At 44.0% G+C, this 12,264-nt stretch overlaps 1 protein-coding gene across 2 annotated transcripts in view; it reads left to right on the plus strand.

Moving 5' to 3' along the window:
• The window catches only part of ABCD2 (ATP binding cassette subfamily D member 2), an 88,305-nt gene that overhangs the window by 60,177 nt on the left and 15,864 nt on the right, over positions 1 to 12,264 (plus strand). For both annotated transcript variants that reach the window (XM_059725882.1, XM_019487437.2), the window contains 2 exons: positions 7,379 to 7,463; positions 8,745 to 8,870. In XM_059725882.1, coding sequence (XP_059581865.1) covers positions 7,379 to 7,463; positions 8,745 to 8,870 — 211 coding nt within the window. The remainder of the gene's footprint in view (positions 1 to 7,378; positions 7,464 to 8,744; positions 8,871 to 12,264) is intronic.

The raw sequence follows: 12,264 nt of genomic DNA on the forward strand, positions 1-12,264 counted from the left end.
TATTGATGTATGATAACTTTGTGTCAGTGGGTCTTCAATTTACTAGAATTCACTTCTATTTTAAAACGTGTGTGTATTTAATAAGTATCAGAGAGATGTTAGTCATGTTAATCTGAAGTCAGGCAGAAGGTAGGGTAGAGATGCATCAGTTATATAGGGTATTATACAGTAATTGACTGTTCATTTAATCTGTAACGTGCATCTCTACCCTGCCTTTTGCCTAGCAAGCATCAATAATCACATTGCAGCCTGTGGCCAGGGGCAGATCTTGGGGGGTGGGAGAGAGGTACAGTGATGCAATCACACCCCTCCTTTGATTCCACCCAAAGTGTAAAACCAACTGCTTGGGAGTAGCAACAGCATCATTTTGGTTCAGGCATCAGTGAGGGAATCACTTGACTGCATGGCTCTTCATAATCTACCTGATTCCTTCTGAACTCTTCATTCCACAGGTGTCAGCAAACCCCTCTCCCTTTTAATGTTTTTGATGCTCTGTTAATCAAGTTATCCTTTCTTAGTCAATTCTGCAATCTGTTAGTGGCTTCAGGTAATGTAACTTCCATTTCACAGCCCTGCAGTCTGTTGTAACTCTTGCTAAAACCAGTAACTCAGGTGAGGAAATAACATTCAGTGAAGCATTGGATGCACTGTCAAGATTCTCAGGAAGGTTAGATTTTGTTTTATGAATCTGAAAAGAGACTATAGTTAATACTAATGACATCAAGACTACTGAAATAATATCTTTTGATTATTTTTCTTAGTTTGTTGTATTTTATACATAATATATGATATAGCAAATTAATGCATATTTTGATACATTTATAAGTGTTTTTGCTCTAATCTTAAACTGAATAGTGTAGCCTTAGCTCCCTAGTTTATTGGTAAAGCTTCTAGTTTTTTTTAACCAGAGAAAAATAAGTGATGATGCATCACACCATCTGCATCCCCCTTTTGAGAATCCTAGATCCACCCATGCCTGTGGCCCTTAGCAGCTTGTCACATGATAAAATCACTAAACATGTTGTAATCTGACTGTTACATGACCAGTTCTGCCAGTTCAGGGACTGGTGCAATTACTAAACAAGTTGATCTAGTTCATAAATTTTCAGCTCCCTCAATTACTAATATTAATTATTTTGTGTTGTGGTAGCAACCCACAAGCCCTAGCAAGGCTGGGACATCATTCTTCCGGGTAAGGTACAAACACACAGATAGCTTTTACTCATGCCCCAAAGAGTGTACAGTTAAGTAATTTTAACTATATTTATGCTTTTGTTAAGGAAGTTACTCTGTCACCGACCTTCTGGATGACTGGAGACTTATTTGTGCATTTTTATAATATTTCAAAAAGAAATACAGCTTTTTAATTTACCTTTATGCAGTAGCTAAATGCAACTCCTCTCATGTACATGGGACTCACAGGATGCATTGTATGATAAACCCCAAGCACGCCTAAAAAGAAAAGCCTACTTTCATTGCTGGAAATGGGGATGATCAATGAGTCAATACATTTGGTGCTGTGATTAAACTGATTGCACATGACCCATGATCTTCCACCTATTATACCCAGGCCGGGTGCTATTAGGATGATACGAAATTATGCTTAGTAAGGACCTCATGGGGAGATCTAGTCCAGCCCCTTCCTCAAGGCAGGATCATCTCGGGTTAAACCATACTAGCCAACCTGCTCTTGACCATTCTGATGGTCTGAATTTTTCTTGATAGCTGTTATATATATTGCATGAAAAACTGTCATGTGTCTCATACCATTTTTGTGCAAAATGTTAAATGTCTTTTAAATTTGTTCTGAAATCCTGGAATCCTTCCACAGATATCTTTTGTCTTTCTGGTGCTAAAAGCAGATATAATAATCATCCAGTTGCATTATTTATATATAAATGGATGTATTAAACAGTCCAATACTAAGAGGAAATATATTCAGTGGTGGAAGCCAATTGAGTCAGAAGGTCTAGCTTATATTTCTGCCTTACTCAAAGATTTGCTTTGTGTTCATGGCAAGACTTTTCTACCTCCGTTTCCTTTTCCCCTTTCCGTTTTCCCCGTGGCACAGAAGGATTTGAGGTTTATCAGGGTTTAAAAAACACTGAGATCATAGAATCATAGAAAATTAGGGTTGGGAGGGACCTCAGGAGGTCATCTAGTCCAACCCCCTATTCAAAGCAGGACCTTCCCCAACTAGATAATCCCAGCCAAGGCTTTGTCTAGCTGGGTCTTAAAAACCTCCTAGGATGGAGATTCCACCACCTCTTTGGGTAACCTGCTCCAGTGCTTTACTACCCTTCTGCTGAGAGTTTTTCCTAATATCTAGCATAATCTACCCTTGCTGCAACTTGATACTGTTGCTTCTTGTTCTGTCATCTGCCACCACTGAGAACAATCTAGCTCCATCTTCTTTGGAACCAGCCTTCAGTTGGTTATTAAATCCCCTCTCAGTCTTCTCTTCTCTAGACTAAATAAGCCCAGTTCCCTCAGCCTCTACTCCTATGTCATGTGCCCCAGCCCCCTCACTATTTTCATTGTCCTCCACTGGATTCTCTCCAATTTATCCACATCCTTTCTGTAGTGGCCCAAAACTGGACACAGTACTCCAGATGTGGCCTCACTGGTGCTGAATAGAGGGGAATAATCACTTCCCTTGATCTGCTGAGAACACTTTTAACAGTGCAGCCCAGTATGGCGTTAGCCTTCCTGGCAACAAGGGCACACTGTTGGCTCACATTCAGCCTATTGTCCACTGTAACCCTCAGGTCCTTTTCGGCAGAGCTGCTGCCCAGCCAGTCATCCCCCAGCCTGTACTGGTGCATGGGATTGTTCCATCCTAAGTGCAGGACTTTGTACCTGTCCTTATAGAACATCATGAAATTTCTTTTGATCCAATCCTCCAATTTGTCTGTCTCTCTCTGAATCCTAACCCTACCCTGCAGCGTATCTGCTACTCTTGCCAGCTTGGTGTTATCTACAAACTTGCTGAGGGTTCACTCTATGCCATCTTCCAGGATATTGATAAAGATACTGAACAAAACCAGCCCCAGGATCAACTCCTGTTGTACTCCCACTTGATACTGGCTGCCAATTAGACAGCAAGCCATTGATTGACCTGACCTTCTGAGCCCCATGATCCAGTCAGTTTTCTGTCCACCTTAGAGTCCATTCATCCAACCTGTACTTCCTTAGCTTGCTTGCCAGAATGTTGTGGGAAACCTGTATCAAAAGCTTTGCTAAAGTCAAAGTATATCATGTCTGCTATCGGTGCCGGTCCAAGGGTAATTGGCACCCTAGGTGAACTGTGTACCTTGGCACCCGCACTACTTCCAATATAAAGGAAAATAAGAAGTCTAGAATGAACTTTTACATGTACTTATTTGATATTCAAAATGAACAATCAAATAATAAAATTTTGTTTTATTGATTGTTTCACACCTTTTATTAACCCTAACATAAGTCTGCTTGAGAGTTGAAAAGGTAGGAGTTGTGATTCTAGTGATCTTCTCTTTTCAGAGATCTTTTTCCCCTTACCAAACCAGAGGTCTTAGACCAAGGTGGAGCCATAGCCAGCCAGGGCTGATGTTCCTGTCATTTTGTTCTGCATATCATTTTGGTGCCCTAGGCAACTGCCTAGTTCACCTAATGGTTGGACCGGCCCTATCTGCTGTTCTCCCTGCATCCTCAGAGCCAGTCATTTCATCATAGAAGGCAGTCAGGTTGGTCAGGCATGAGTTACCACTGGTGAATCCATGCTGACAGTTCCTAATCACCTTCTTCTCCAAGTGCTTGGAAATGGATTCCTTGGGGACCTGCTCCAGGATATTTCCAGGGACTAAGGTGAGGCTGACCGGTTTGTAGGTTTCTGGATCCTCCTTCTTCCCTTTCTTAAAGATGGGCTCTATATTTGCCCTTTTTCAATTGTCCGGGACCTCTCCCAATCGCCATATGTCTTCAAAGATGATAGCCAGCAGCTCTGCAATCATATTGCCCAACTCCTTTAGCACTCTCGGGTATATCCCATCCAGCACCATAGACCTATATATGTCCAGCTTTTCCAAATAGTCCCTAATGTGTACCTTTGCCATAGTTGGCTGTTCACTGCCTTCCCAAACTGTATTGCCAGCTGCAGTAGTGTGGGAGCTGTCCTTGCCTGTGAAGATAGGTGAAAAAGGCATTGATTACTTCAGCCTTTTCTGCATCATCTCTAACTAGGTTGCCTGCCCCATTTAGTGAGGGACCCACACTTTCCCTGATCTTCTGATGTTGCTGACATACTTGTAGAAGCCCTTCTTGATACCCTTCATGTCCTTTGCTAGCTGCAACTCCAGTTGCACTTTGGCCTTCCTGACTTCATCCCTGCATACCCAAGCGATACTCTTACATTCCTTCTTAATTGTTTGTCCAAGTCTCTCCTTCTTATAAGCTTCCTTTTTGTGTTTTAGCTCACTGAAGAGTTCCCTGTTAAGCCAAGCTGGTCTTCTGCCATACTTGCTAGTCTTCCTACACATCAGAATAATTTGTTCCTGCACTCTCAGTAAGGCTTCTTTGAAGTACAGCCAGCTGTCCTGGACTCCTCTCCCCCTTAGTCGTGTCTCCCAGGGGATCCTGCCAATCAGTTCCCTGAGTGAGTCAACATTTTCCTTTCTGAAGTCCAGGGTCCTTACTCTGCTGCTGTCCTTTCTTCCTTTCTTCACGATCCTGAACTCGATCATCTCATGGTCACTGATGCCCAGGCTACCATCTGCTACTACATTCTGCACCAATTCTTCCTTGTTTGTGAGCAGCAGGTCAAGAAGAGCACAGCTGCTAGTTGGCCTCTACAACGCTTGCACTAGGAAGTTGTCTCCAGCACTCTCCAGAAATTTCCTGGTTTGCCTGTGCACTGCTGTATTGCCCTTCCAGCAGATGTCAGGGTGATTGAAGTCCCCTCCATGAGAACCAGGGCCTGTGCTCAGGAAATTTCTGGTAGCTGTTTGAAGAAAGCCTCATCTACCACATCCTCCTGATCTGGTGGTCTATGGCAGACCCCCACCATGACGTCACCCTTGTTGCTCTCTCCTCTGACCCTAACCAGAGACTTTCAACAGGCCTGTCTCCAGTTTCATACTGGACCTCTGAGCAATCATGCAGCTCTTTTACATAAAGAGCAAGTCCTCTTCCTCCTTCCCCCTGCCTGTCCTTCCCGAACAGTTTATACCCATTCATGACAGTGCTCCAGTCATGCAAACTATTTCACCAAGTTTGTTATTTCAATTGCATCATAAAGAGATCCTTTGATATGAGGTGCCATGTAAGTGCACAGGATACAAAATAGATGCACTTACTGCTGTTGTTAATATACAATGTGAAGTTGTGAAGAGCTACATTACTAATATTCAGGGGAAATCATTAGCCAGTTAGAATATGATATTAAATGCAAAGTTAGCTTTGTGTTCCCTCCCTACTGATTGTTAAATTCATGTGGTTCTACATCTGGAAGGAGGAGACAGGAGAAAGGTGATAGGGGAAACAAGAAAAAGCTAAAATGCAAAACATATGATTCAGTTTGCCACAAATCTGTCTATAAATAGGCTAATCATCCTTTTTTGGAGAGGACGATGGGAACATTTTACTGAGCAGGTCAGTTCCCCACATTTCCCAGCAACTTTCTCTCCTTTTTTGCCTTTGACCAAACTCTTTTACCAGGTTCGGGCTAGGTTGTGTATAAACACAGTTCCCATTTCACCACTGTACACACACATCTACAAACATAAGACAGGCAAACCAGGTAGGGTCCAAATACTGGATCCCAGTAGATCTCTGGGGTTTGGCTTTCTTTTTAACTTTAAAATAGCAGGGCATAAACATCGGCTTAACATCTTCCTGAGTGGAGTTATCTGCATACCGTTCCTGTGCAGAACCTCTTTTTGTCCTTAGAAGAATAGGAAAAATCAGAAGAATAGGCCTGGGTTGCTCTGCAGACCGGGCTGTCACAAGAAATTTCTTCTTGCAGTTGCCACCAGTGATGGAATTCATACACATGATAACCCAGGAAAGGGAGATGAGAAGCAGTATACGCCTCCACAACATGTAAAGCTGGAAAAGATATATATCTGTTGTCCATATCTGTATGCAAACATTCACATATATTAATTTGTAAGAGAAGCTTTTTGTTTTATCTTGCTTTGCTATTAATAGTAATTGCAACTTAATTATGTGACTATAATTTACAATTCAGTACAACACAGATTCTTGGAATTCTGCTTTGACTTTACTGATGCCTATTTTCAGTTGCCCTGACCTGTCATCAGGAGACAAATTGAGGCTACTTCTTAAATTACGAAGGCTCAGCCATCCTGGCTGTTGGTGCAACTCCAACAATGCTGTAATGTGGCCAGAACCCTTGAAAAACCCTTGTAAAAACCTGCCTGCACTTTTAATTCTTGACCAAAGTCAAGGAGTAACACAGGCTACCATGGTTTCTTGACCTTGTTCACAGTCTCCCCTGGAAAATGTTCATTTTGTACCAGGCAGCAGCAGCAGTAAAACAATTCTTGTTGGTTGTCTTATTCCTCTACATACAGTGCTCCTGGGATGATCTAGAAATATAACTTCCACCTCTGCCAGCTCTTCTCCCCTCTGCCCCCTCCCCCTCTACTTTGTCTGAAAACCTGTCTCTCTCATCACAAAATGATTTATTGGGAGAAATGTGCTTCCCCAGGCTCATTTTTCCCTTTTTACAACAATTCCTTGGTTTGACTGCATGGTCCAGCTTAACCATTTCATTAAAAACTTTTAATAAGGCCATTTGTATTCATAGTGAGATGATTCATGTCATAACACTGACATACACATGACTTCATAGTAATAAGGTCAAAATTGCCAGTGCATATGTGCACTGAAGTCTTTCTATCCAGCTTGCCAGTACCTTTAGGATACTGTTGCCGACAATTGCAAGTGGAGCTGTGTAACATTGCTGTCTCATGTTTTGAACTCTCATTTATTTTTTAAGCTGCTTTTCTCTTCATCTGGTGGACTGATGTTATTAAATTTCTCTCCATCTTTCACGGAAGAATATCAAACATGTTAGAGAAGAAACCATTTCATTTACACAGCTGAAAACATGTTTAGCAGAGGGGAGATGCATACCCTTTTCAAATGTACCTGCATTGCATTCAGAAGTGACTCAGGGCCTAGGCCTCCAATCCTAGTTTGCAGCAGGAAATTTTCTGTGGCAGTTTAGAAAATTTTACCCTTCCCCTTGACTGACCTGCACCATTGGAAATTTTCTTTCTGCTTTAAATCCAAGACTGCAGACCTAAAGCCAATTAAATATGTCTCCAGTTTATCCCCATATATTATTGTTCCACATTTTGTTTTTATCTTTTTGAAGGCTGGGATGCTGTGATGGACTGGAAAGATGTCTTATCAGGAGGAGAAAAGCAGAGGATGGGCATGGCTCGAATGTTTTATCATAAGTAAGGATCTGTATTTGCTCTTTGGGCAGCTATTCTAATGGAGAAAGAGCTTTGGAGGCTTGCCGCAATAGTCTCAAGTAATAATATTACTTTATGTAATATCAGAAGGTAATTGTGTATGAAAATATACTGTGCTGCTTAATTATTTCAGCTCAGCTTAATAGTTTGGGTGATACTTCTTACTGCTACTGCGTTTTACATAACCTATCCTTGCATTTTCCAGGTATTACTTTCATTACCACCTTGGACCCAAGTAATCATATCAGGGATGTCCAAGTGATATCCATGGGCATTAGTTGTGCTGTTGCACAGAATATGTAGTACTGAGAGCCAGCCTTCAGACTTGTCCTGTTTGGCTACCAGGGAACACTGCAAAGGTGCTCAACCCCAGGAAAGGTCAGAAGCACCTTGCATTGCTCTTGTATCCTGACCGTGCTGAGTCCTCAGTCATGGCTGTACCCAGAAGCTTCATCACAATGCATCTAACAAGATCAGGAAGTAGAAGCCTTGAATTTTTTTAATTAACACTAATATTGCACTAGCGCTTAGAAGTCAGCTATGGGACCTATAGGGATAGGTGCTCTACTTCTGTATGGTAAATGATCATGCTTGCATTGGATTCCACACCTAGATTGCTTGCTGGGTATTCAGTAAAATCTGTCTACAGTATTCCTAAAATGGTAGCGTGGTAGTTTTACTTACTGAGTCCCAAATGGGCATATAATTTAATGTCCACCAACTTTAAGAAGCTTCCCACTGTATTCCTCAGTCAGCCAGGCTGGATGCTGTTAAGCAATGCAAAGCAACCCCCCTCTTTTTATGTTCAGTTCTTCCACTGTAGCTTGAGGATGAAAAGATTGACCTAGAAATGATCACAGGTCTTCATATGGTCTTTCAGTGCAGTATTACCTGCTCCATCATGCTGGCTGCTAGAGTTGGTATTTTTAATATATTTGAGTACTTTCGAGCCTCTGTGGATTTTCGTAGCCAATAATCTGCTGTTTGAATACTGAGTTTTTCCTATGCCCCTATTTAGCATATGGTTGTGATTGAAAAGAGAAGGAATTTTGGCATAAAAAAAACTTGAGGACTGATGCTTATGTGCTGCTCCTACTGGCTTCCTGTTTGTTAGTTCACAGTGGTCTTTGACAAGCAGTTTTCTTGCCCAACAACAAGCATCATCTCTTTTGTTCTTAAAATCAGCGTCATGCATATGTATCCACTGTATAACCATGTTATCCAAAAAGTAAATGAGTAACATGTTTTATTTGCTTTGGAAAGACCAAAATATGCATTGCTGGATGAATGTACAAGTGCCGTGAGCATCGATGTTGAAGGAAAGATATTCCAAGCTGCAAAGAGCGCTGGGATATCCTTGCTTTCTATCACACACAGGCCTTCTCTTTGGTAAGTGTATTGATGTGTTTATAATGGTTCTCATTTTTAGTTTTCTATCAAATGATGGACCCACTTTTAGTCTTTGCACTAGGATGCTTGTTAAATCAATATCGTACTAAAATAAGCTGACCTCAATAATAGACATGTAAATGCATTTACTATTGATTTTTTTTTCCCTTTTTGTGCTCCTATTTATTTCCTCTTTTTTCTTATAAATGCATTTCAGTTATTCAATGTTAATAGCAACAAGCAGGTAGCTAAGCAGCAATTAATAAATACTTCATGTCACAGCTGCAAAAACTATCATCATAGTATTCTGTAAACACAACAGGAAATGAAAATAGAACAGCTCTTTTTTTTAGGAGCTTGTCAACTGTTTGGGAGGAGATAGTGGCAAGTATGTCAACAGGAAATCTGTTCCTTGTTCTTTCATGGGAATAACAAATTTCTTGATTTTTTTTTTTTAATTTAATTTAATTTTATTTTTAATGATAATTCTGCATACCATATTTTACCTACAGTCTTAGCTTTCAGTATAATGCCAGCCCCCAAAGTCAGATTCTTTATTTATAAATCAGTAATGTAAGAATGATGTTGTAGTCATAATAATCCAGAAATTGTGAGAGTCAAGGATTTCTTAGGGTTATATCTTTTTTGGACCAACCATGTAATCAGGATAAAGTTAAACAGCTTTTGAATGGAAGTTATTCTTCCTCAGGTCTCTGATTATATAGGAAGACACAGGCAAATGAAGTACAGCATAGGGGAGGAGCTGAGAAAAATTCTTAGGTGTAGCACACCATCATCATTGGCAATCCCTCACAGAGAAAATGATTGTTTTCCATTAATGCCTTATCTGTGGGTCCAGAGATGACTGATGAGGCCAATTTGCAACCAACAGGCTTTGTTACAGCTTGGTTTATACAAGAAATTAAGTTAAAAGAAAGTGATCTTTCTAAATGAGGCAATACCATGAATGACCCAGCATAAGAAATATTTTTATAGAACACAAGAAGCCATCAAATGCATCAGTGCAAAGAAGAGTGAAAAGGCACAAACGTGCTGCCGCTGAAATAGGCACCATTGGCTCTGCGGCCCTGACTCTTCACTGTTGCTTTTATTCTTTTTTTATCTCATGACTGGGGATCCTGGTTTTCCCTGATAAAAAGCCGCTTTATACGTGTGTGTGTGTGTAGTGGCTTGTTATCAGGGAACATATATATTAGTTGAACGCCTCGGTGTATATATAGATATAGGGTATATAGGTATATATACTAGCCAATTGCCTGTCAAGAATGATGGGGGGGGGAGCGGGCGAGGACAGAGCCCTGTGTCCCTGTCCCACCGTCCATCTGGGCCCACTTCTCCCTTCCCTCCTGCTGCTTGGGTTCCAGACCGACTTGCCCTCCACCCCCCGCCCTCACCGTGGCAGTGGAGGGAGGGGAGGAGTGGGCCCAGGCCCAATGCAGGGGAAGACCAGGCTCGAGGGTAGGTAGAAGCCAGCCCACAGCGGTGGGGTGGGGGGAAGGAAGCAGCGGGCAGGGGGGAGCAGCGGGCCCAGGCCAACCCAGCAGCGGCGGGGTGATGAGAGGAGCAGGCTCAGGGCCGAGGGGGCCTGCTCCTCCCCTCCCCCTGTCACTGCCACATCCAGCTGGGTTGGGCCCACTGCTCCCCCCTCACGGTTGCAGGGTGCCAGCTTCTCCCCCCCTCCTCCTGCTGGGGCTCGCCACTCCTCCCCCCTGCACCACTGCGGCATGCCTGCTCCTCCCCACTGCTGTCGCATTGGCCCACGTTGGCCCAGCAGGCGACAATGACAGAAGGGGAGAGGGGCGGACCGAGGCCAGTGCCAGTGGCCTCGCTCCCCCACGGCGTCCCAACCCTGCGCCCCCCCTGCGCTGCTGCGCTGCTGCCACCACCTCCAAAGAGCAAGGAGAGAGGGTGAGGTCAGCTCCAGTGGTCTCGCCCCACCCCCCTCCGCTCCATCGTCACCCTCCCCTCCCCCCCCACTCCGTCTCCTGCATCTCTGCCATCCTGGCAGTGCTCCACCACGCTGCCACCTCCTGCCTGAATGCTTATTGTCACTCTGGCTGTTTCAATCAGCCAATCAGAGAGCGAATTAAGCATTATGGACAGACAGACAGATTAAGGCTTTTACAATATTAGAATTGTATATATAGGGGTGTATGTGTGTGTGTCTTATGTATATGTATGTATATATGTGTGTGTGTGTGTATGTATGTATGTATGTGTGTGTGTGTATATATATATATATATATATATATATATAGTGGCTTGTTATCAGGAAAGCGATTTTTTTATATATATATATATATATATATATATATATATATATATATATATATATATACCCACACACAGTTGAACACGATGTTTTCTAGATAGATTTACAATTTTAAAGCAGTTTAGAAGCCTACCAGTGCCTCAGTCACTATAATCCCAGTTGTCAGGGCTATGAGACCATGGACCCAGGTCTGCAGCCCCCTGCAGAAGGTAGTAGCTGCTGCAGCAGAGTGGAGTGTGGAGCCCAGCTCCCCCCCACTGCCTGCTGCGGGCCTGGGCTGAGGGGGCCAGCTCCTTGACACTGCTCACACTCCCGGGGGGGCAGGGGGACCCAGCAGATGTAACCTGGGAACAGCAGATATGCACAGGGAAGCGTGTTGCAGCTGCAAGCTCCACACTGCCCTGGCAAGGTATCCCCTTCCCACATGGCTGCAGCAGGGTCAGTGGTGCAGGGTTGTGCCCCTTGCTGCTGCCGCATGGGAGGGGATGCCTTGCCAGGGCAGCATGGAGCTAACAGTGGCAAGGAGCTACCCCATGTGGCTCTGCTGTTCCCTACAGCACTGGGTCACACCTGCTGGGCTGCAGAGGCCCAGGGGAGGGCAGCAGGGCAGGGAGCCTGCAGTGGGCAGCCTGTACCACCCTTGCCCTGCACACAGATCTGGGGGGCACGGGTCTCACCTGCCCCCCCTGGGAGTACATGCAGTGGCAGGGAGCTGGCCCCACCTCCCACCCCCCCAGACAAGCTGCCTGTGGCCCCATCCTGCTCCTTACCAGAGACCTGTGGCCACACATTGCGGCCCCAAGCCCTATGCACGGCCCTAAGCACAGCCCCAGCCTTAGCCCTGCCCCACTCCCTCCTTCTCTTCCTCCCTCCTTCTCTATGGGGGCCTGATATCCCTCCCCCCCGACTTACCTGTGGGAGCTGCTCTCCAGGCTGCCTGGCAGCCATGTGCATATACAAGCACATGGCACCCCCTACCTGACCACCCTTTTCCTGCTCCCCGCCATCCCCTTGCAGGCTGAAACTGCCAGCTTGCAGAGAGCTCTTTGCAAAACCTTAATAATCTGTAGGCTTCATTAAAATGACAAATCTGCATTTTCC

This window comes from Alligator mississippiensis, chromosome 4 (assembly GCF_030867095.1).
Source record: "Alligator mississippiensis isolate rAllMis1 chromosome 4, rAllMis1, whole genome shotgun sequence".
NCBI classification, from domain to species: domain Eukaryota; kingdom Metazoa; phylum Chordata; order Crocodylia; family Alligatoridae; genus Alligator; species Alligator mississippiensis.